General features: G+C 36.8%; 2 protein-coding genes and 1 long non-coding RNA gene across 6 annotated transcripts; 1 reads left to right on the forward strand and 2 right to left on the reverse strand.

Annotated features, from left to right (window-relative positions):
* Nucleotides 1-1,101: 1,101 nt before the first annotated feature.
* LOC135608745 (auxin-responsive protein SAUR36-like) lies at nt 1,102-1,515 on the forward strand. The gene has a single exon (XM_065101781.1). The coding sequence runs from the start codon at nt 1,102-1,104 to the stop codon at nt 1,513-1,515; it is 414 nt and encodes a 137-aa protein (XP_064957853.1).
* Nucleotides 1,516-9,347: 7,832 nt separating this feature from the next.
* LOC103993185 (probable alpha-amylase 2) lies at nt 9,348-16,179 on the reverse strand. Of its 3 annotated transcripts, none has more exons than XM_009413272.3 (13): nt 15,840-16,179; nt 15,168-15,256; nt 15,000-15,039; nt 14,457-14,494; nt 13,250-13,376; nt 12,946-13,172; nt 11,540-11,685; nt 11,326-11,444; nt 10,588-10,676; nt 10,350-10,472; nt 10,162-10,197; nt 9,735-9,833; nt 9,348-9,663 (listed from the first exon to the last, which is right to left on the reverse strand). In XM_009413272.3, exons 2-13 carry the CDS (start codon nt 15,183-15,185, stop codon nt 9,472-9,474), a joined length of 1,254 nt encoding a protein of 417 aa, XP_009411547.2. In that variant the 5' UTR covers nt 15,186-15,256; nt 15,840-16,179; the 3' UTR covers nt 9,348-9,471. The 3 variants fall into 3 exon arrangements, with proteins under 3 accessions (XP_009411547.2, XP_064960821.1, XP_064960820.1); XM_065104749.1 differs by lacking the exon at nt 15,840-16,179 and adding an exon at nt 15,673-15,726; XM_065104748.1 differs by lacking the exon at nt 15,840-16,179 and adding an exon at nt 15,546-15,655.
* A 1,351-nt stretch (nt 16,180-17,530) lies between these two features.
* On the reverse strand, nt 17,531-22,095 carry LOC135610348 (uncharacterized). Of its 2 annotated transcripts, none has more exons than XR_010486098.1 (4): nt 21,982-22,095; nt 19,871-19,936; nt 18,281-18,391; nt 17,531-18,207 (listed from the first exon to the last, which is right to left on the reverse strand). It is a non-coding gene; the product is annotated as an uncharacterized LOC135610348 (long non-coding RNA). The 2 variants fall into 2 exon arrangements; XR_010486099.1 differs by lacking the exon at nt 21,982-22,095 and adding an exon at nt 20,746-21,975.
* Nucleotides 22,096-22,139: the final 44 nt, after the last annotated feature.

Here is a 22,139-nt window from a genome sequence, read left to right on the forward strand (position 1 = left end):
GGTTCAAAATTAATAATTTTCAACTTTGAATATAGGAAAGAATTGATTAGAAATATTTACTCCAATGTCTATCATCTTTTTTTCTTTTATTGATGTCTCTTTCTTTTTTAATTGACATATTTTTACTAGTATTTCTAGAACCAAGCTCTTATACCATAAACTTTACCGAGAAAGAGGAGAAGATAATAGAAGAAACAAAAAAGTATTTCTAATCTACAATGTTTTAGATTCATCCAAAAAATATATTTATAGTAACAAAAGAATAAATTATATTTTTTAAAATAAAATAAAAAAAGTCATCTATAGCCCAACAAATCCCCTCAAAAAAAGTACATCAAAAAATCAATCACCTTTTTTTTTAATTTTAATTTAAAATGTTATTTTTTGTTACATTTAATTCTAATTATTTGAATTATTATTTCGTCTGATTTTTTGGAAGTATCCGTAAACGCATTAGTGGCGGAGAGCAGAAAAGGCACATGGTCTGCCGGAAATCATGAGAGAGATGCTATAGAAAATAATAGAGACAACTCCTGTCGCATGCAAAAAGCCTGGAGATCATCAAGGAAAGAGCTGTGTTGCCCACGGCCGTCTCCTCTCAGTATACTTTTGCTATTGACCGTCGACGTAGTGTCGCAAATGTATCAGTATGTAGCAGTTTTATATGTGTCTTGTCTCAGTATCCTTCTGCACTCGTAGTAGTATCGAAGAGGAAGCTGACACACTAGTTTCGATGAAGGGTTCTTTCAGATAATGGCTACTGCAACTGTGGCTGAGCTGAGTCCATCGATCATTTTCTGATAGGTGGTCTAACCTGTCCCTACGATGTCATTGTACGTGCTTGCTCTTTGAAACCTATGATAGATAGCCAATCAAGAAGATATGGTTCGACTTTCTACTCTTTCAGCTAATGTTTTGTATCCACTACCTTCATCTTACCCCTTACCCTTTACCTAAGTAATCGAGCGCTGCTGCCTATCTATTTATAACCAGACGAGTTCGTCCATTGCCTCCCACCACAACATAACACACAGGCATTCCATGATCTCGTTTCTTCTACTCCATAGCTGCCTAGTAGGTTTTGGCAGTACAGGGTACGTCATGGTTAGCCCGAGGAAGCTCATCAAGATGGTGGGTGAGGCAAAGATCTCATTGCTCAGTGGTGGAGATGACGGTGGTGGCAGCTCTCGGAGGACATCGGTGGCTCGAAAGGGCCACTTCGCCGCGTACACGAGGGACGGGCGGCGTTTCCTGATCCCGATAGCTTATCTCAACAGTAGCGTCTTCAAGGAGCTGCTCCGGAAGTCGGAGGAGGAGTTCGGGCTGCCGGTCGGCGACAGCCGCATCACGCTGCCGTGCGACGCGGCGTACATGGAGCACGTCGTGGCGTCGCTCAGAGACGCATCCCTCAAGAGGTGGAACAAGCCTTGTGCGGCTCCCTTACTCCCCACCGGTGCCGCTTCTTGCTCGATCGACATGACTCGGAAGAAGCGTGCACTGCTTCGCCATGGCTGATTTGTTGTGTTGGTATTCTTTTGGAGCACTTGTGTAGAGTTATTCTTCCTTCATCTCGCAGATGCAATCGGTCAGTGTTAGGACCGTCCTCCATCGATCCACATGTGGGAAGGCAATAGGTGTGTTGTTGGTCACGTCCCTGTCTGGCAAACAACAAAAAAAATCGTACTGTAGGGATAAGCCAATGACATGGTTGATGTAACATTCCAAGGAATAACATGAGACTGAGCGATCCAGGAAAATGAAGTGTTATTGCGGCTATAATGTCAAACATTGCAGCTCCCGTGGTCCCTTGCGCGTGAACCAGACGTGCCATCGTTCCTACTGCAACAGGATTAGGTTTGGTTTCAGAGTGAAAGGCGCAGAGAATGGGAAAAGATTATGTTTCAAGCACAATTTCCACACCTGAATAAACAAACTTGAATTCAGAGAGCACAATTATCTGTCACATGAATCCTTCGATCAAGATCTTTTGTTCATCGTAGACAACGGCCCTAAGGATTCTATAAAGTTTCGGAGCGACCACAAAGAAATAATAGTCTTCTTGCTGACCAATTAAGAAATCCATGTATTTTTGGCGATGCACAGAGGCGGGAAAGTACTACTGCTCATAAAATGCCATGTTGCAATTGCTGCCGCATCACCATCTCAGAATCGGCCTTTAGTAGACGTTGTTGAGTAGTCAGCCTTGCCTTCAACAAGGATGGGAAGAGGCAAAGGTGACCTTCTGTCATTTGTACAACCGATAGCATTAGAAATCTTTTCGACGACTCGAATCCATCGTTGCCATCAGGTGATCATGCCTTTCGTCAAAAGGGAAGGGACTAAAACGCTTGAATTATTCGAGTTTTATATTAGCTCCGTCTCCATGTCCTTCAGTAATATTAGTCTATCCATATGCAACAACGGGTGGATGATGATGAGGGATATCACTCCCGATGCAATCGGTGGAATTTGTATAACTGGAGCAATAGATATATACGATTGGTGGGGCATTTGAACATTTTACCCATTCACAGGCTAAGTTTGAATACCTTCACCAACCTGAGATGTCTTTGGTATACTAGTTTGTCTCATGCGGAAAATACGGCACTCGATTCCACAACCCACTCAACTGCTACTTCCACGTGTACATGTCATTATCTCCTAATATCATAAATATTAAATTTAACTATTTTATGATAAAAAAAATATATTTCCTACGTTTATACAAATCTTTGATCTTGCTATCTGATACCATAAAAGTTCCCACACTCTTTAAGTACATATCTCACATATATACACTAGAATGTGACAATAAACAAGTATCACAACGTAACATATATATATATATATATATATAAATATATATTAAAAAGTACATTATTTCAAATTATACACATAAACCTATCAACTTATACATATAACAAATCTCTCTCTTATCATAATACTCTTTAATAAAATTTATCATGTGATATTCTTATTTTAGACAGTATGTATCTATCATGTGGACTATCAGGGATCCATAAAAGAGAGCTCTATATTGGGTAATACGGGGTATAGGACGATTGAAATTTGACCATTATCGATAAAGAGCAAGGATTTGTTGAATTTAAATGAATCATTTGACCGTTTGAACTCGATCTAAGAGTTTTTAACTTTTTTCTACCCCCTCGTTTACTTCTTTTTTAGTCTCTTAATTTCTTTCTCACTCTTATCTTTCTCACATCTACAATCTCTTAAACTCAATAAAACTATGATTTATTGATTGTATTAAGTTTGAGAGACTAATTTGGGAGGATTAATACTCAAGTTATAGGAAGAATACTATAATCAAATATATGAATTTTTTTCTAGATTTTATTGATTTATAAGATGATTAAGCTTATTTTATGTTCTCAATCTAATATATTGTTTGATATATTTATGATAATTTAATAAGGTCAATTAGAGAGTCATTAAGGCTTTTAATGTTGTGATAGAGTGTATATTATTGATTTAATCAAAATTAGATATATATATATATATATATTGGGTGAAATATTTGTATTTGATGATTTACAAGTTTGTGATGAGAGGTTTAATTAGATATTAATGCTGTGATAAATAATTATAATAATAATTTAATCAAAATTCTACTTATGTCAGATCAATTCACTCTCTTTAATAGTGTTTCACATGTAAAAAGGACTAATTAAAAAGTAATTAACTATATTACTACTGTGACAAGTGTATTTAATGATGATTTTATCATAATTTGATATTAAATTTATGTATTTAATGCCTCTTAGGATATTTAATATATTCATAATGGTAAAATAAAGTTAATTAAAATTTTATTTAATTTTTATATTATAATTAGTATATTTAATGATAAATCATTATTTAACCTCATATTTAATAATTATTAGTGTATTTGAAATATTTAATAATCATTAGTTAATTCAATGTATTTAATAATTATTAGGGTGCTTTAAATATTTATAGTAATAAAAGAGGGCTAATTAGAAAGTAATTAGTATTTTTAATGTTATAATTAGTGTATTTAATGATCAATTGATTATAATTTGTAGTGGTAAAGTATGATTTATTATATATAATCTTAGAATCATACCTAAAAGTTAGACAAGAACCATTATTATTGATAGCTCATTCATTGTGATTGTATCAACTACGGTAAGGAATCACTAGAAGATGCGTTTGGCTAGAAGTCATCTTGATGTTGCAAAATACAAAAAGGTTTCGACGAATATCTATAAATTATTTCAAGATAAGAATGATACAATTAAAAAGAATGTCAAGAAACAAGAAGAATGCTATACGGTTATACAAGAATCAATTTATGATTATATATGTAAGGATTCAATAAGGTATTAATGACTTGAGTCATAGTAGGAGCATGGTAGTGGCGGTGAGTTTGCCACATAAGATCCAAAGGTTGACCAACATGAGACAACCAAATGTCTTTTCCTAATTGAGTAGGATTGGTAGTATGAGAAAGGGTGAAATATATGATTTTATTAGAGGACTTAAGTAAGAGGCTAACATCACATATTGTTAAAATTAATTCGCAAGCCTATCTTCCACAAATAGCAAAATAAATAGACAATATCTAAGTGATTCCCACCATCTTTTAAAAGGATTTGATCAAATCTTTTAATACTGCTACCTATTCATCTAGTTAAACGTTGTAAATCTTTTTGGATATTAGAGGTTAGATCCTCATGCCAACTTTTTGGATGGGTTTGAAGGCTTGGGGGGATGCTCTTATGGGAAGGCGAAGTGAGAAGAAAGGAGAGAAGAATGAGTATCTAAGTTATCAATATAAGCTTTTTCTCTAACAATTTATTATGTAAAAAGGATCTCATATTGCCTGAGGTAACCATTATATATTTCTCTTGATTCCTAATACACAAAAAGAATATGATAATATCATCAATTTATGGTATTAATTTAATTATATTTTATCCTATAAATAAGGTTACGATATACAAAACAAAAAAAATCAATAAAATAAAATTTCTTCTCTTTTCATTCTAACATAGTATCAAAGCCCTTCAATTAACATCCCCCTCCCTTAGTCATAAACGATAATGACAATGATTTCCTCACTATAACTTTTCCTTATCGACTGGCTCATCTCCAACGATAGGTGACTCACCTCTAAGATCTCATCGTCAGCCATTTATGTCCCTTCTTCCAGCGATTCATGGTGACTCTTCTCTGACGATGACTCTCCTCTAGGACAAATTTACCTCTAGCACTATCACTTATTTACAGCGACCACCTCTTTGTTCATCGTTGCTGACAACAAGCAAGTTGTTTCTTCCTTCCCCGCTTCATTGATTTCATTGCAGTCACCAATTTGTTAGTCGTCGCCAACGACAAGCAAGTTGTAGGTTGTTCCCTAATTCGCTGATTTTATCATAGCCACATCATCCACCATATTGACTCAGCTTGCAACGCCGCGAGAAGGATGACGGATTGCTATCACTCTCAAATATGCTTCCTTCTCCACGCATCACTACTTGAGATCAAATCAAGCCCCTCTTTCATATCTTTTTGCCCGATCAAGTGGATCCCCTCAATCAGGTATGGCAAACGCTCGTACGACGTCTCCTCAAGGAAAGGAAAGGATCATGCACGACAATGATCCATCTTTGATGAGATTATCATCATCTTTCTGGAGTCCCAGAACCCCTCCAAGGAGTTTTTCACCCTCTGCCTCGACCGTCGCTGTAAGTAATTTGAACGAAGAGCTGAAAAAGTTAATTTGCAGATATTGTCGTAAGATTGGACATACAATTCAACAATATCATAAGCTTGCTAGAAAGACCACTACAACTGCAACTACCGAATAGATGTTGAAGCCATAATCAACCAGGTTCTATCTTGTGCATCACTTGATTCTACCTCTAATGTTACTGACTTCTTGATTTTGCTTGTTCAAATCATATGATATCAGATTCCTCAAAATTCTGATTTAGAAATTCTGCATTTATTATTCCCAAGATTCACACTTTTAATGGATGAATACTTCACGCTCAATTGCTACGTCTAACCTGATAGTTTCTGATATATATATATATATATATATATATATATATATGTTATTCAACTTTCATTAAATCTATTCTTCAAGTGTTCCATCATATTTCTCTCTCCTTGTTCCGAAGGATAGTAACTTCTTCCTCATGGAATATAAAGGTGCTATCAAATCTAAAATGCAAATTGATTTTGAAACAAAAAAAAAAATTAAATAAGAAACAAAAAAAGCCTTACACAAACAATGTTTGACAAAAGAAACTGGATTATCTTTGTTGCGTTTGTGCACAGATTAAAGGCATTCCCACATCTTCAATCACCTGAAAGATGTTTTTGGACGAAAATGAACATGAAAGAATAACAAAACAAACTAACTAAAGACTTTACATTTGAATTTTATAGTAATATTTCTTATAGATCCAAAAAAAAAAAAGTATCTTATGTAGATTGTTCACATATAGGGGCTTAAATTTATGAAAAGAAGTGTCTCTTTCTCTCCTGAGATGAGTTTTAGTTTCATACTCGGCAAATGATAGTTCAAGAAAGATAAAAGAACAAAGGGTGTCTTTTGTTTCAGTAAAGAGAGCAAAAAATAAGAAAGAAAATAACAAAGAGTAAAGTGGACAGAGAGCAAAATGAATAAAATTTTCTAGAAAAATAAAATGCATATAGGATCCAGAAAGGCACAACCTAAGAGACCCTTCCACGCAATATGATGAACATAAAAGAGCACTTTTGTCATCGAAAAGGTTAACATATGATATTTTTTCAGCAATATCTTCTTTCCATCCATAATTCGGCCCTCAATTAACATCAGATCAGCGATCTGGACATTTCAGGAAAATTAGCACAAGAATGCTAGTTAAAAGCAAGCAACATTAAAGGAAATGAAGCAAACAAACACAAGCGAAGGATAAGGATTCCATACTTGTTATTGTAATCAGTATCAGAAAGTAAAGAAAAAAGGAAAATGGTAATTTCAACAGGCAATAATGGCACATGATAGCAGCCATGAAGAAAAGAACTCATGGATGGTAACAAAAGAATCGTAGAAGGTGACACCACGATGCCCATATAATACATAAGTTGTACGAGTCCTGCATATGTCCTATCAAAAGAATAAACAAAAAAGGAACTGCATGTTTTTTACCGTTCTTTCATATTCTCATCATACAAGTAAGTGCCTGTTTTCTCTATTCAATGAGAGAATGAATAGCCGGGCTACATGCAGTCGAGGTCGGTCTGTCACAAGGGTTTCACAAAGAGAAGCCAACAGAGATCTGTTGGCAGGATGCCCACCTCCATCTATAAGCTTCTCCATGTTCACGAGAGATGGATGACTTGGAGATGGACAGAATGCCAATAACCTCTGCAAGCAATCCTTTGATAAACCCACATGACAACAACTGCAGAATAAATGAGCTGCTACAAGTGCCTCCAAACTTATGATCCTTCTGAACAAACGAGGGAGATATTCTCTGTTCATATAAGAGAGAGAGAGAGAGTGGGTGAGGAACAGACAGGACTCCTGAGGGTGAGGAAGGGTACAAAACATTAACATGTTATTAAAATTAAAATGTATACCCCACTTTCTTGTACCATGGGAACAAGGGAAAAGGGAAGCAGAAGACGTTGGAAGAACTGCACCAAGCAGCCTTATTTGTCTTATGATTTACCACCATTGATGATGTCGACAACCCCACCCCACCCCACCATTTTCATTCCTCTGTTCCACACCCATGCCATGGGTTTTAATTGCATCAATTCTACCTCACCAACCAATTGATCCATTATTACACTCCACTTTGTCCAACATCATTAAAATAAGAAATCGGACAAAGTACAGCATTCCTGAACCCACTCTCGAAAAAGTTTATCCCTTTTCCTTGATTTAACCTCATAAGTAGTTCAAATAAAATTCAGAAGAGGTTGCATCTCTTTTGGGCCAGAAATGCGGTGGCCTTTAACTGCAATGCTTCCACGTGATCAGAATGTACCAACACTCGGATCTGACAACACATCGCATGAAGAAGAGGGATTTTTACTGCAGAACGGTCTTTGAAACAGACTTCTCTTTCAGTAAACCCTGATCAAAATCGTTAAGAACACGGTCTTTGATCGGTTCTTAGTCCCGAGATACGACGTTTCGGGTCAACTTGTTGACCCAATCCAGTTAAAATTTAACCGACCAAAGCTTCCTGATAAAATAAAAGAAGGCCTCTTCGAGGCGATCAAAGTCATCAATATAACATAATATTGTTGATGATTCTTGAATACATGTAAAGAAGAGGTATTTATGGATTAGAAAACATGATCTCGATGGCAAGCTAAACAGACACCCTAAATTATAGTGTAAAGAATGAGGAAACAGAGTTCTTGACACTTAGGCGGCGAAACAGGCGGAACAAGCAAAGTCCCGAGTCAACCGAACAAGAAGAGCATTGACGATGCCCCACAATAAGAACAGCAATGACATTCTCGCAGGACAGAAGAACATAAGAAACAACTAGAAATAAAGAATCTAGCCTGGAATCACCGAAAATAAAGGAATGAGAGTCCGGAAACGCGAAGGGGCAAGAAAGGGAGCCCGATCGGAATAGAGGCGATGAAGAGGAGCGAGAGAAGGTACCACTGTGCCGCTAGCCACCAGCCACCGAGGATCAAGGCGATCTACAGAGGATGAGGCGGTGTAGGGATTAGGGGGGTAACGAACGCGTTCTCGGAGCAATTAATTATGACCGCGCGTATTTACTCCAACAATTTAAGAGATGCGACGACTAATATAGCTGCCTTAAAGCAGCAACGCCGACCGTCCGATGCTGCTTATGTATGGCGGACGATGCGTCGATCCCTGCGGTGAACTCACTCCATCATGATTGATTAAGCTGATTTAGTACACATAATTTTTTCTAACTTGCAAATATAACTAATACGGTAACGCATTTAAATTAAGTGTAATCTGTTTGGAAATGCTAGGAATGCTCCGGCCATTGACCATAGAGCGCATCCAACGCCGAGATGGGTGAGCCTTGATCCAGCACTAAAAATCAGGTCCCGTGTTGGGTATCGAGAGATTGGTGCGATCCCTGGAACCTTTTAACGAGTGAGTCACCCCATTTTGCACTTGATGCTGGTATCAGTCTTGTGAGAGCGTCGTCACCAACAGAAAATAAAGGCTGATTCAACCTTGCCATATAGCTTTTGTTTTTTAAATATATATAGTGAGGCCATCACCTGTGAAAATTTTAAATCTATACGACAACAACCACCCGCCAATCAGCAATAATTTTTTTTTAAAGGTATACCACTATTAAGCCAAAATTTAATGTGTAAATCATCAATAAATTACTCATGATTATTTAGAAAACAGGAAGCAAGATAACTTCAGTCAACAGAAGATACAAGTGAAGAAAAATGATTTATTTTATCAAACTACTTGTGCCAGACTGCGTATCTATTTCCACTAGCAGCAAGTGTCCATTCCTGACCACTCGGACACCATGACCCATCACCAATTTTCATGCAGACTTTGTTGTCGATTCTTGCAGCATAGAGGTCGGAGCGAGCCTCCAAAATCTCAATCTTGGAACGACTATGAATATCTTGACAACAACGAATGTTCATCTACACATTATTAAGATTTTAGAAACGTAGCATAGAAAGATGATTCAAAAAGAATAAGTAGGTGAGCATACCAATCTCACGATTTGATTGTGATAAGCGTTATCCCAATCATAGAAGTGGTCATAGAATACTGTTGGTATTCCTGGATGAGTGAGTATATAAACATATCCCTATAAAGCATTTAGGTATTAAAAATTTATTACAGTTCAAAAATATAGAAGACAAAAAATGATGAAGATTACGGTTGCTGCAACATCTTTGCTTAGTATGGCTTTAAGTAGTGTTACAAACTGACCTCTTTCTTTCCGTTCAAAATATTTTTTTTAGTAGAATCATTATCCACCATAATTTTCGTGTATTCTATTATGCATATAAAAAAGAACTAAGATTCAAATATTTCATCATAGCACAACAATATTTAGATGAGAAGAGTTAGTTTTCAAAGAAAAAAATTACTACTATGCTATAAATAGGTATAATGTAGAATCTAAGACATACCTCCATAACATGATCAGATGGGAAGGGCCAATGACCCTGAAAAATTATATCCCACCATTTAGTAGATACTTAAAACTAGTAAATATAATGAAAGTGACAGAGTCTTCTAATTCAAGCATGCTTTAATCTAAAATAAATTTTATGGTACATTAGGTAGCAATTCATCCGACCGATGAAAATTGATATACCTGAGTTGAGCCAGTGTCATGATTCTCAATAAATGTGACTGCTCGTGAAGACCACCACCCAATCACACCAGGTGGCTTCCCTTGAGGATCGCGCAATCGCCATAGTTGTCCCTTAACTGCTTCCTGTTTTAAGAATGTATTTAATCCAACAAATTTTAGCAGCTTTCCTAAAACTACTGTTAAGCCGAAGGATAGATTTGTTATAACATGAGAAAAGAAAATTCTTTACTGAAAGCACCTGTAGGATGCCCTTTGTCGTGAAATCAAATGCTGCAGAGACATGTCCGGTTTTTTCAATCCAGTCAATAATCCTCCGTCTGTGACTGTCTGTGCATTTAACAGGGTAAAATGTATATGTAAATTGTATAATATTCTATAAGCATTGATGTTCTATAGAAATCAACAAGACTTTTTGGCTACCTCTTCTGGAGATGTACCAATTAGTTTAAGCTACACATGGAAAAGTTTACTTTTAGTTTTAAGTGATATGATGAATTACTAGTTTAACAAAGCTTATTCAGTTTCCAGAAGTTCCAGAGCGAGACATTATTTACAAAAATATTCATTTTTCATGTAGTGGCCATGGTTTTCGTTCATATTGACATCTACTTTGAAGTACATCAGCTCCAAATATTAACTATGTCATGCCAACCATAGTAGTCCAAGCCAAAGTTATTATCCACATTAAGAGCAAGATATCAGATTTCTAGGTATCTCAAAATACTGATTTCCCTAAACTAGCACTACAAGTCAGGTGCAATTAACAGAAGCTAAGTCCTAACTACTCTGAAAACAAATATAGAACAGACCACACAACACAAGAACCACTTTTAGGTTGTTTTCTTATACATATTACCAAAAAAATCATAAACCATCAAATTAAGGAAGCACATTAACATATCAGGATTGTTTATTTTATCTGGTATGAATTTACTAATGTGACATTAAAATGAAATGTATTTTTGAAGGATGATACCTTGATTGTAGTCCAAGCGAGAATCAGGGGCTACATAATTACAGCTATCCCAATATTCTCCCACAGAAAATACAGGCTTCGACTCTTCAACATATTCTTTTACAAATTTTGGGTCATATCTATGAAGTTCACAAGAGAATATTACTTTAGGAAACATGCAAAAGAAAAGTCTCAGCAGAGTTCAAGAGGACAATAACTTCAAAAGGAAACTCACCCTTTTGCAAAATCAAAACGAAAATCTTGGAAACCAATTGTTTCGCGAAGCCACTTTAACCAACCAATTATGTCTTCTCGTACAAAAGCTTGGCTATGATCAATGTTGGGAACTCCATCAAAGTTTTCACCATAGCTTGGAGAACCCTAGAGGCAACGCAGTTAAAAGAAGAAATTGGAAACAATGGTTTTAATATGACCATTTTTGCATGTTACAGAAGTTGATACATTCAAGCACTATCAGTAAGAAGATACATTGAAGAATATATTGTCATATTGGCAGTACAAGTCCTTCACCACAAATAATAATTATTATTATAAGAAGCAGTAAAAGCACCAAACCATTGCTTTGAACAACCAAAATCAAAAGATACATAACTCAGAATCAAGCAACTTTAGCATAACCGTGAAGGTTTCTATAAAGATTTTCCAATTCTTCTGAGACTTGAAAAGGATGATTATAAATTCTTTTGAATAGATTACTAGAATATTACATGCAATCAAGGTTTGTCTTTTGTCTGGCATGGGAGCTTGCTAACCTCTTAGCACGACAGGATGCCAACTGTAATGCTGGCTGTGTCAACTGCCACAGCATGATACCAATTGCTGGAACAAATCCAGTTTTTCCTCAAAAATATTTTTTGTTTATTTATGATAATATATACAGAGGGGATAAACTAGTATGCTCTACTTAATTCTCAAATTTCTTACGGTTTATACTATTTTGACTAGTTCTTATTTTTTCCTCATATTTTTGCCCTATATAAATGTAATCATACCAAGGACCGCTGAGCTTTGACACATGGCTCCCAGAACATGCATGCCAAGAGATTTCTATCATGCCCCTTTGAAAGGAAACACAAAATTTGATAATTTTCTAACTTTGCTGCATAAGGATCAGTTATTCTCTGAAGCTAGAAAACTAAGTATATCCTATGCTTTCCAAATTCTCAATGCTTGTCAAACATTCATCATAAAATAAATCTAATTAAAAAAGTTCTCTTACTCTTCATGTGAGAATTTAATAATTGAACAATAAATCAAGTAGTAAATTTTAATTTTTATCTATGTGTGAAAATTATTTACACACCTAGTTTCTTAACCTGTACTTTTCTTCACTTTGGTCTACCCAAAAGACATATTTGACTTTGACTCAAAAAGAAATATATGTAAGAAAAACTTTATTGAAGTATGACCATCAATTATACCAACAGATGCATCTACCTTGACGGTAACATTTGGTACGATGTAAGTATATGCAAAAAAGAGAACAAAAAGGAAGCAGTCAAGAATATGCAAAGCATACATGATGTGAATAAATATAACCAACTCTAGTTGAATTAACATGACTAACATATTTGAAGTATTAATATACAAATTTCATATACTCTTGAAATGTGGCTTTACCAGGCCACCAGAGTTTGATGTGACAGCACGTTCATCCCAGGACATGGGAATTCCATCAAAGCGGTTGTATGCTCCCCCATGTCCACGGGTAGTTCCAACTCGATGGTTAATAACTATATCAGCCATTGTTCTGACTCTGTGTTGATGCATTTCTTGAATTAAATTTATTAATCCATCGTGGGAACCATATGCAGAGTCAAGGCAATACAAGTTTTGTGGCAGATACCCTGTAAAAATGAGGGGGAAAATTTTCATAAGCATAAGCTGAAAATACAAATGAAGAAATATCCATTGATTTACTAACCTTCTTTAGATAATGAATTGGTTGCTGGAGGCAGCCAAGCTGACGTGAAGCCGGATCTAGCAATATCATCAACTCTCATCTCTAAATTATGCCACCAATCATGTTCGTGTGACTCCCAATTGAAAGCCTGCAAAAACAAATGTTTGTTAAGCATAAAATTAACAGTTCAGCATGAGTTTTAAAATAACGAGATCAATTACATGGCATGCATATGTAAAAATGGTTAAATGCTGCATAGACCCTCAACTGACTTGAGCACTTTTGAGGAAAGAATAAAATTTGCTAAAAGAATTAACTAAGATACAATACAAAACAACTTGTTATAAAGTGACAGTGACATATCTGCTGTGCTATAGCTTAATCATGAGTCACAATTATAAATTTTGCTTGGAAATGTATGTGGTGACACATGTAAAGTGTTTACAGTTATACCTGCATACTCAATGTCTTGTAGTTGGAACTTTAATTAGTACTAAACGTTTTGATATCCTCATTATGATTTAGTTTTTCCTATTGAGTTACTATTGAACTTGATCAACAAGGAGACAGGCTAACATATCAATTCTCTTCCTATTGAGTTACTATTGAACTTTATCAGCAAGGACACAGGCTAACCTATCAATTCTTTGCACTATCTAAATCACATGGTAGTTTTAGATGGATTAGGTGTCAGATTAATGAAGATTTCTGTAAGCAAAAATGAATAAAAGAAGTTTCAAGATGCCACATAAAGATTATCTGGTGAACAATAGAGTCTAACTGAAGTGGTCAAAAAATTTTCTGAAACTGACCACCTGAGATTCATATATGCTATTAATTGTTACTATTCAAGGATATCCAGGATGATCATCATGCTCCTTCCCTTCAGCTCAAAGATCCAGGGTGGTGCAATAAAAATATTCATTCTATCATCAATTTTTCTCATGCCCATCAAATATAAGAAGTACCTCAGGTTGTGTCTTACCTAAATGTCCTTTACAAGAATTGATAATGAATTCTATCAAAAACGAATTATTTTGCATTTGTTGTGTTTTATTTGATATTATATCAAGTAATTTAAATTAGTCATTCCAATTCCCCCAATTTTGAGTGGGTGCATAAACAATTAACTAAAATTCTAATACATAAATTTCCTTAGGATTCTCACACTTCATGGTATTAATGTAGACAATATGGACATGAAAAACAAAACAAATCAATCTTTCACCTGAAAGAGGATCTCTCTTCCATTTTGTAATGGTCCACCTGAACAATAGACAATAAATTGGGAGGTATTGGATTTAGTAACGAACGTAAACCAAAATAGTAGTCTATTGCTACATCATTTTAAGGCCATAACTTTATATATATATATATATATATATATATATAAATATATATTGCAATGCTAGAAAATAGAAATTTAAGAACCTGAAATCACTTGTGCAATTTGTATTAAATTACATTAGAAAGATGTAAAACATTTCCAAGATATTGTAAATAACAACACATAACAGGAATATCTGAAGTACTTTTATCAAAGATAATTCGTCATTTATTTCTTATGTAGTTACTGTTACATTTACATTTATTCCAGAAAAGGTTACAATACAAGAGATAGACGTATAGGCTTTTTTGGAGTATGAAACGATTTGTCATAAAATGTCTAACTTTTTTATAACTTTAACAGATTTAACAATAAAAGATCCTATATTATTTACCAAAATTCAAAGAGAATAATATAGCAGTCACAAAATTCAAAGATCCTTACCGTTGGAACATTCGTTTCCCTGACGTGTCTCATCAACCACCTGCAAATCCCACGTAAGGCACAAATTTAAACGATAACGGAACATGACCAGGCGATTGATTGCAAAGGGACCACAAACTAAGGAAAGACTCAAAGGTAGGTGCAAAAAAAACGAAGGTCAGTGCATACCGTGCGATTGTAACTCATAACTGATAACTAGATGATTAGTAGATAACCGTGACCTCTGATTCAGTTAAGCAGATGCAGAGAGGTAATGCCTGCAGTGACAGCCATTTATAAATGTAATGCATTGAGCTCAGAATAAAACTTCAACAGTGAAATGATAGGAAAAAGAAGAATAGCAATTAGAGGAACAATAACAAAAAATTGCAACAAAAATCAACATATTCCTATAGCATTTAAGTTTCCTAAAACATCTTCCAGAACTCTGCTTTACAACATTAAGTAATATGCAATATGAAATAGCAAATGTCACAGCCAGATATTTCAAATAATAGCTATGACGATCCTAGTACGGCAAGCCTGACTTTTACCACATACAATTACCGTTAAAATAAGGTCGTCTAAACCTTGAAAGGCCCATGTAAACAATCCTCAAATTTGAGGCACTCTTTCCAGTACTGTGGGCTAAAAGAGTGCATGTCGTTTCTCGATACCAAGCAATGAGTCTTACGGGTTTTTTAGCTGAACGTTTCCAAGCAATCGCCTCCACGACCATATAATGCACTTACAGCTAACTAAAGATGCAAAAGATTTAGCCAACAAAACGACAAAACAAAGAACTTCTTTTTGGTGCAACGACTCGATCATCATCTCAAAGACGGTTGAGGCAAAACAAACCTAAGAACAATTCAAACCAAGGGCTCGCTGTGTGCCGTCTTGTGATCTCTCTGTCGCCTAGTCTCGAGCGTTTTATAGGCGTCAAGGACGACGAATTCCAGCTCGGGAATCATTTTCCGTGACAGCAGAAAACGATTTTAATACGTGATCCTCTCGCTCGGCTGTGAACCATCAAGAGAGAAGGGCCACTGAATTTGAATATGATGAGAAGAAAAAATAAAAAAGAGCGAGGTGATGACGAGGAGCGACGTGCGCGATCGTTTCTCCCCTTTCTTTTCCCCTATAAACATTGCATCGTCTTCGTCCTCGGAGAACTTTGTCGGTTGGACGCCCGGCAGGCGTTTGTTCTTTGCCTCCACCCCCTCCCCTCTCGCGCTCTGCTTTTCTTTCCCTTCGCTTCTCGGCACCAACGGCCGGGAATCGGGTAACGAGTGCGTCAGAATATTGGCCCACCCGCGGCGTTGAGGGAGAGGCGTGCACAACGAGATTGCTCGCGTCACGGCTCGTGTCACCGTCTGCTTTGCGCCCCGACTCTCCGGTATTTTCTTCACAATGATAACGTAAGAAATTGCCGGCCCATCACCGCTTCAAGGACCGGCCGAGACAGCAGGCACTCTTCGCGAGCCCTTCTTTGGCCAGAAAAGCGGGACCCACGTCGATGCTAGATCTGAGACCGGAGATTTCGTATCGTCCCACGCGAACGCTGCTTCGGCCGCGGGTTGAGGAATCGAATCACCGCGTAGTTTTCGTGTCCTATGATTCATAGCAGGCTGTCGCATTTGAACAGCTCAATCTCGGCTATACCTGATCAAATCATTCCCCCGCCTACAGCTCAAATCCACCCTCGCTGATCGCATCGATTCCAATGAACTCCTTTTCAAAAGCACGTCGGCAATGCCGTGTGAGGGCTTATTATATTATACTATTTATTATTATTATTATTATCATTATTATTATTATTATTATTATTATTATCATGCTATATAATCAATTAAAGATTCATGTTGGCATGTAGCACGGGAATATATTTCCATACGCCATGGATCCTTTAGATGACGTATAATAAAGTTTAATCTAAGCACCACAAGTCAAAAAACCAGAATCTTTTGCGTGAAGAACAAATCCACAATAAATGAAAGGAATAATTAATTGATTTTAACTCGCAGAGAACACGTGTTCTTCCAAATCAATTATTGCGAAATGTCAACGGTAATAAAAGAATGTGTGTTCTAACAAACCTACCCACCGAGCTGTAGAGCGCACTTTAAAAGGTCAAAAACACAAATTTAATTAACCCATTGAGAAAGCTTTGCTGCACTTCAGGAAAAAAAAAATAGTAGCATCAAAGTAACCATTTCATTATAGAAAAATATTTAAAGATATATTTAAATAGAAAAACGCTACTAGTGCTGGTCTATGGACTTAATTATATAATTACAAATAATCTTAACACCAGTTTGCAACGTCAAATCAAGTTAACAAGCCATAAAATTATATTATGTATTCATTGTCATGTGATCAATATTCAATTCGAAGTTAGTGGGAGGCATATATCATATATTAATCTAAAGTCTAAAATACGATCACATGACAATTGATGACTAAGAATTGAATATTGATCACATGACAATCAATACATAATATAATATTGAATATTTTAAAATAAGATGTGATGACTAAGCCAATTAGTATTGACAAACTCATATGGAGTAGATTCTTGTATGGTCTAGTGATAATATAATCAAGAGGATGGAATGACAGTCTGATATATAAAAAGTGGTCCAGTGATAATATAAAAAGTCTAAGATATATAAAATGTTTCGTAAGTCAGAAGTGCAGTCGTCTTATCGAATTTCTCACCTGGAGGCACCAAGTCAACAATAACTGTTGTCCTTCATGCTAGCACTGGCACCCATTATTCTCACTCGACTTTGTTTCAGAAATGTGCCAGACACAACGTCAACTTCAAGCTCAGCAATTCTAGAGAATCACTCATATGGTGGGTGCTACACCAAGATCAATTCCAACTTGCATAGGGTATACACATCCACAGGGTGAACCAATTGGGGTTGAAGTGAGTGGATCAGAACAGGACATTTCACAACCTGTTTGAAGTTCAAGAAGAAGAAATAAATAGATCAATAAGTCATGTGAACAAAAGTTAATCATGGTGATCGACATTACGCAATAATTATCATCACCGACAAAGTCGGCTAAATTCTTAGTTTTGGCCAAAAAACATGAGCCAAACCAGGTCAATGAAACCAAGATTTAGAACCCTGTGTTTGTGGTGGAGTAATTGAGGTTGGTAAGCGAGCAGGAGGCAAATGTCTATGATGCTTCAACACATGATGACTTGAGACATAACCTGAAATTAGATCAATTAATGACGTTCAAAGAATTGCAACAAAACAAGGAAACTATATCAAAATGTTGATTACTATGATGTTCAGGTGAGACAGATGGAGCAGGTACCCAACCCAAATGTTTCATATTCCATGCTCTTGGTGAGTTTGCCAGAGTCACTACCTGGCTTGTTGTCGTACGCATTCCTGTACAAGTAATCTTTAAATTTTAGTGATTGTGTCCAATGCGATTAATTGGTGTGCATGCATGCAGAGTAGGATAACAGTGACAGCGAAAGTGTCATCAGCAATTAATACATAGAAAAACAAAGAACTAAGTAGACACAACTGTAGATAACAAAAATATTCATTCAAAACACTGTAATGCAACACGAGCCCCATTTTTCTTAGTATTTGAAAAGGAGGCATTCCTTCAACGTGTCTGCACATTCGAGCTTCATTTCTTCAAGAACTCCACCTTTTTGTTTAAGCGCTTGGCATACAAAGTACTAAAGCATCAGCATGCAAAAGGAGAAACAAGGATGAGATAAAAAGAAAGAAGTCCCATTTTCGCAACTAGTGTTCAAGAAAGAGTCCAGATAAATTGTATCACTTCATTCAGCATTGAAAATCATCTGGTAATCAGATTAAAAGTTCCTGAGTTACGTTAGCTATATCAAAGCATTTGCTGCACGTCAGAAAAAGAAAGTGGTTTGTCTGTTTTTCAAGAAGTTCGAAAAGAAAGTGGTTAAATTTAAGGCCATGATTATATATCATTCTTGCTTTTGCAACTTCAATGCATTTTTTCTGGATGTCAGAGGAGCAGGAATGGTTAAAGAAACAGTGGCTATATAGCGGGAAGGACCGTTGTCACCAAGAGATGTAGAAAAAGGGACAACAGCGATCAAGAGTGGTGACACCAAGAACAACAGCAATCAAGTTGATGGCCAGAGGGGCAATGATTGGAAGCAGTGGCAAAAGGAGTGGTGGTTATCAGAGAGCAGGATGACAGAGATCCCAGTCTTCAGTTGTAACTAGCCTGCAATAACACATTCAGACACCTTAGTTGAATGTGAAAATGCAGAATCAAGGACTTCAGCTGCCATCGAAAGTGCAATATGCATTGTTGATGCAGGCAACCAAAACCTGCGTTTGACAAAATGCCTACATTTGTAATTTTATCATTTCCAGATGCTAGCAAATAATAAACCCTTTTTCTGAGTGCATGTGCTTGTTCTTGTCCACTAAGACTGAGGGCTTACAAACGTATGCAAACCTGAAGCAAGATCTGGTTTGGTGAATTCATCAGGTTCATTTACCCTGACAGGGAGTTGGTTATCAATGTAAGTAGCCAATTTTAAAGAACAAAGAAAATAAGATCATAAAGGCAACTGCTAGCAGGCAATTTATGAACAGAAGTGCCTCTCTCCCTCCTGATATAAGTTTTAGTTTCATTCTCATGCCAATGATGGTTCAAGAAAGATAAAAGAACAAAAAGGGTGTCTTTTGTTTCAGTAAAGATAACCCAAAAGGAAAGAAAATCAAGAAAGAGCAAAGTGAACAGAGAGCAAAAAGAATAAGATTTTCTAGGAAAGAAAAAGACATATAGAGTCTAAAAAGGCACATCCGAGCAAGTAATATGATGAACATAAAAGAGGGCTTTTGTCATCGAAAAGGTTGACATACGATATTTTTCAGCAATATCTTCTTTCCATCTATCATTCGGCCGTCAATTAACATCAGATCAGTGATCTGGATATATCAGGAAAATTAGCACAAGAATGCCAGTTAAAAGCAAGCAAAGGAAATGGAAATGAAGCAAACAAACATAAGAAAGGATAAGGATTCCATACTTGTTATTGTAATCAGTATCAGAAAGTAAAGAAAATGTAATTTCAACAGGTAATAATGGCATATGACAGCAGCCAAGAAGAAAAGAACTCACGGTAACAAAAGAATCGTAGGAGGTGACACCACGAAGCCCATATAATACATAAGTTGTACAAGTGCTGCATATGTCCTATCAAAAGAATTAACAAAACGGGAGCTGCATGTTTTTTACCATTCTTTCATATTCTCATCATATAAGTGCGTGCCCTGTTTTCTCTATTTTATGAGAGAATGAATCCCCAGGCCACTTGCAATCTATAAGCTTCACATGGGTTTCACAAAGAGAAGCCAACAGAGATCTGTTGGCAGGATGCCCACCTCCATCTATAAGCTTCTCCATGTTCAGGAGAGATGGATGACTTGGAGATGGACAGAATGCCAATAACCTCTGCAAGCAACCCTTTGATAAACCCACATGACAACAACTGCAGAATAAATGAGATACAAGTGCCTCCAAACTTATGATCCTTCTGATCAAACGAGGGAGATATTCTGTGTTCCATATAAGAGAGAGAGTGGGTGAGGAAAAGAGAGGACTACTGAGGGTGAGTTTGAGGGTGAGGCAGGGATTGTCTTTGAGAGACAAAGTGGAGAAGTAAGGTTTCAATCGTGTCCCACACTTCTTTCATCTCAGATCATCCTATCTAAAAGTAAAGTGTTTAAGCACAAACCTTTCCGGCCTTCCGCACCTACAAATCTGTCTTCTTCCCTCGGTTGTAGCGCCAACTCTCGCTCGCTTAAACAGGAACAAAGGCCATGTCTTGTTCATCAACATTTTCTGTGGTGTCACGTAGGTTCAATGACCACTTGGAGGAATTAGTGTAGACTAAACAACACTTGTTACAACCACTTGAATGACAATGTAGGTGCAGGTGTGGCTTCCGCCCCTTAGGCCCAGTCTCAGCTGCTAATTAGCGGACAGATTAAATTTGTCAGAGAGCTGTAACTACGAATAAAATGTGGTCTGTGCAACAGGCACAAACCCAGGACCAGCAAAAGTACTACTCGAAGAGCTAGTGCCACGGAGAAAGACTAAAAGCAAAGACTTCTGAGTATATGGACAATTGATATTTAATGCATAGCACAAGTATTAGCGATGACCACTCGCATTCCATCCTCTGATCTATCTTTCAACGAAGTCAACTTCTTTGTCAGAATTAAAGAACTCGCTGCGATGCTCTTACACTCTTATCGTATCTGACTAAACACGCATGAAGAAGAGGGATTTTTACTGCGGAACGGTCGAAACATACTTCTCTTTCAGTAAACCCTGATCGAAATCGTTAAGAACACGGTCCTTGATCGGTTCTCAGTCCCGAGACACGACGTTTCTGGTCAACAACTTGTTGACCCAATCCAGTTCAAATTTGACCGACCAAAAAGCTCGCTAATAAAATAAAAGAAGGCCTCATCGAGAAGATCAAAGTCACATAACACAAGATGAAAGCATGGAGCCAAGAAAGTAACCCTATTACCCGGAGATGCAAGTTGTCTTCAGAAGCATAATATTGTTGAGGATTCTTGTATACATGTAAAGCAGAGGCATTTATGGATTAGAAAACATGATCTCCATGGCAAGCTAAACAGACACCCTAAATTATAGTGTAAAGAATGAGGAAACGGAGTTCTTGACAATTGGGCGGCGCAACAGGCGGAACAAGCAAAATTCCGAGTCAACCGAACAAGAAGAGCATTGACGATACCCCACAGTAAGAACAGCAATGACATTCTCGCAGGACAGAAGAACATAAGAAACAACTAGAAATAAAGAATCTAGCTTGGAATCACCGAAAATAAAGGAATGAGAGTCCGGAAAGATTGGGGTTTCGAAGCAGATAGCGAACGGAAGGGGCAAGAAAGGGAGCCCGATCGGAATAGAGGCGATGAAGAGGAGCGAGAGAAGGTACCACTGTGCCGCTAGCCACCAGCCACCGAGGTTCAAGGCGATCTACAGAGGATGAGGCGGTGTAGGGATTAGGGGGGTAACGAACGAGTTCTTGGAGCAACTAATTATGACCGCGCGTATCTACTCTTTTAATTTTAGAGATGCGACTACTATTACAGC

Source organism: Musa acuminata, chromosome BXJ2-4 (genome assembly GCF_036884655.1).
Source record: "Musa acuminata AAA Group cultivar baxijiao chromosome BXJ2-4, Cavendish_Baxijiao_AAA, whole genome shotgun sequence".
Classification (NCBI taxonomy): domain Eukaryota; kingdom Viridiplantae; phylum Streptophyta; class Magnoliopsida; order Zingiberales; family Musaceae; genus Musa; species Musa acuminata.

Coding starts and splice junctions, on each gene's coding strand:
- LOC103993185 (XM_009413272.3), bottom strand. Junction 13,377..14,456: donor GAAGAGAGATCCTCTTTCAG/GTGAAAGATTGA, acceptor TTGTTTTTGCAG/GCTTTCAATTGGGAGTCACA. Junction 9,664..9,734: donor ACAATCAAATCGTGAGATTG/GTATGCTCACCT, acceptor AATAATGTGTAG/ATGAACATTCGTTGTTGTCA.
- LOC135608745 (XM_065101781.1), top strand. CDS start 1,102: ATGGTTAGCCCGAGGAAGCTCATCAAGATGGTGGGTGAGGCAAAGATC.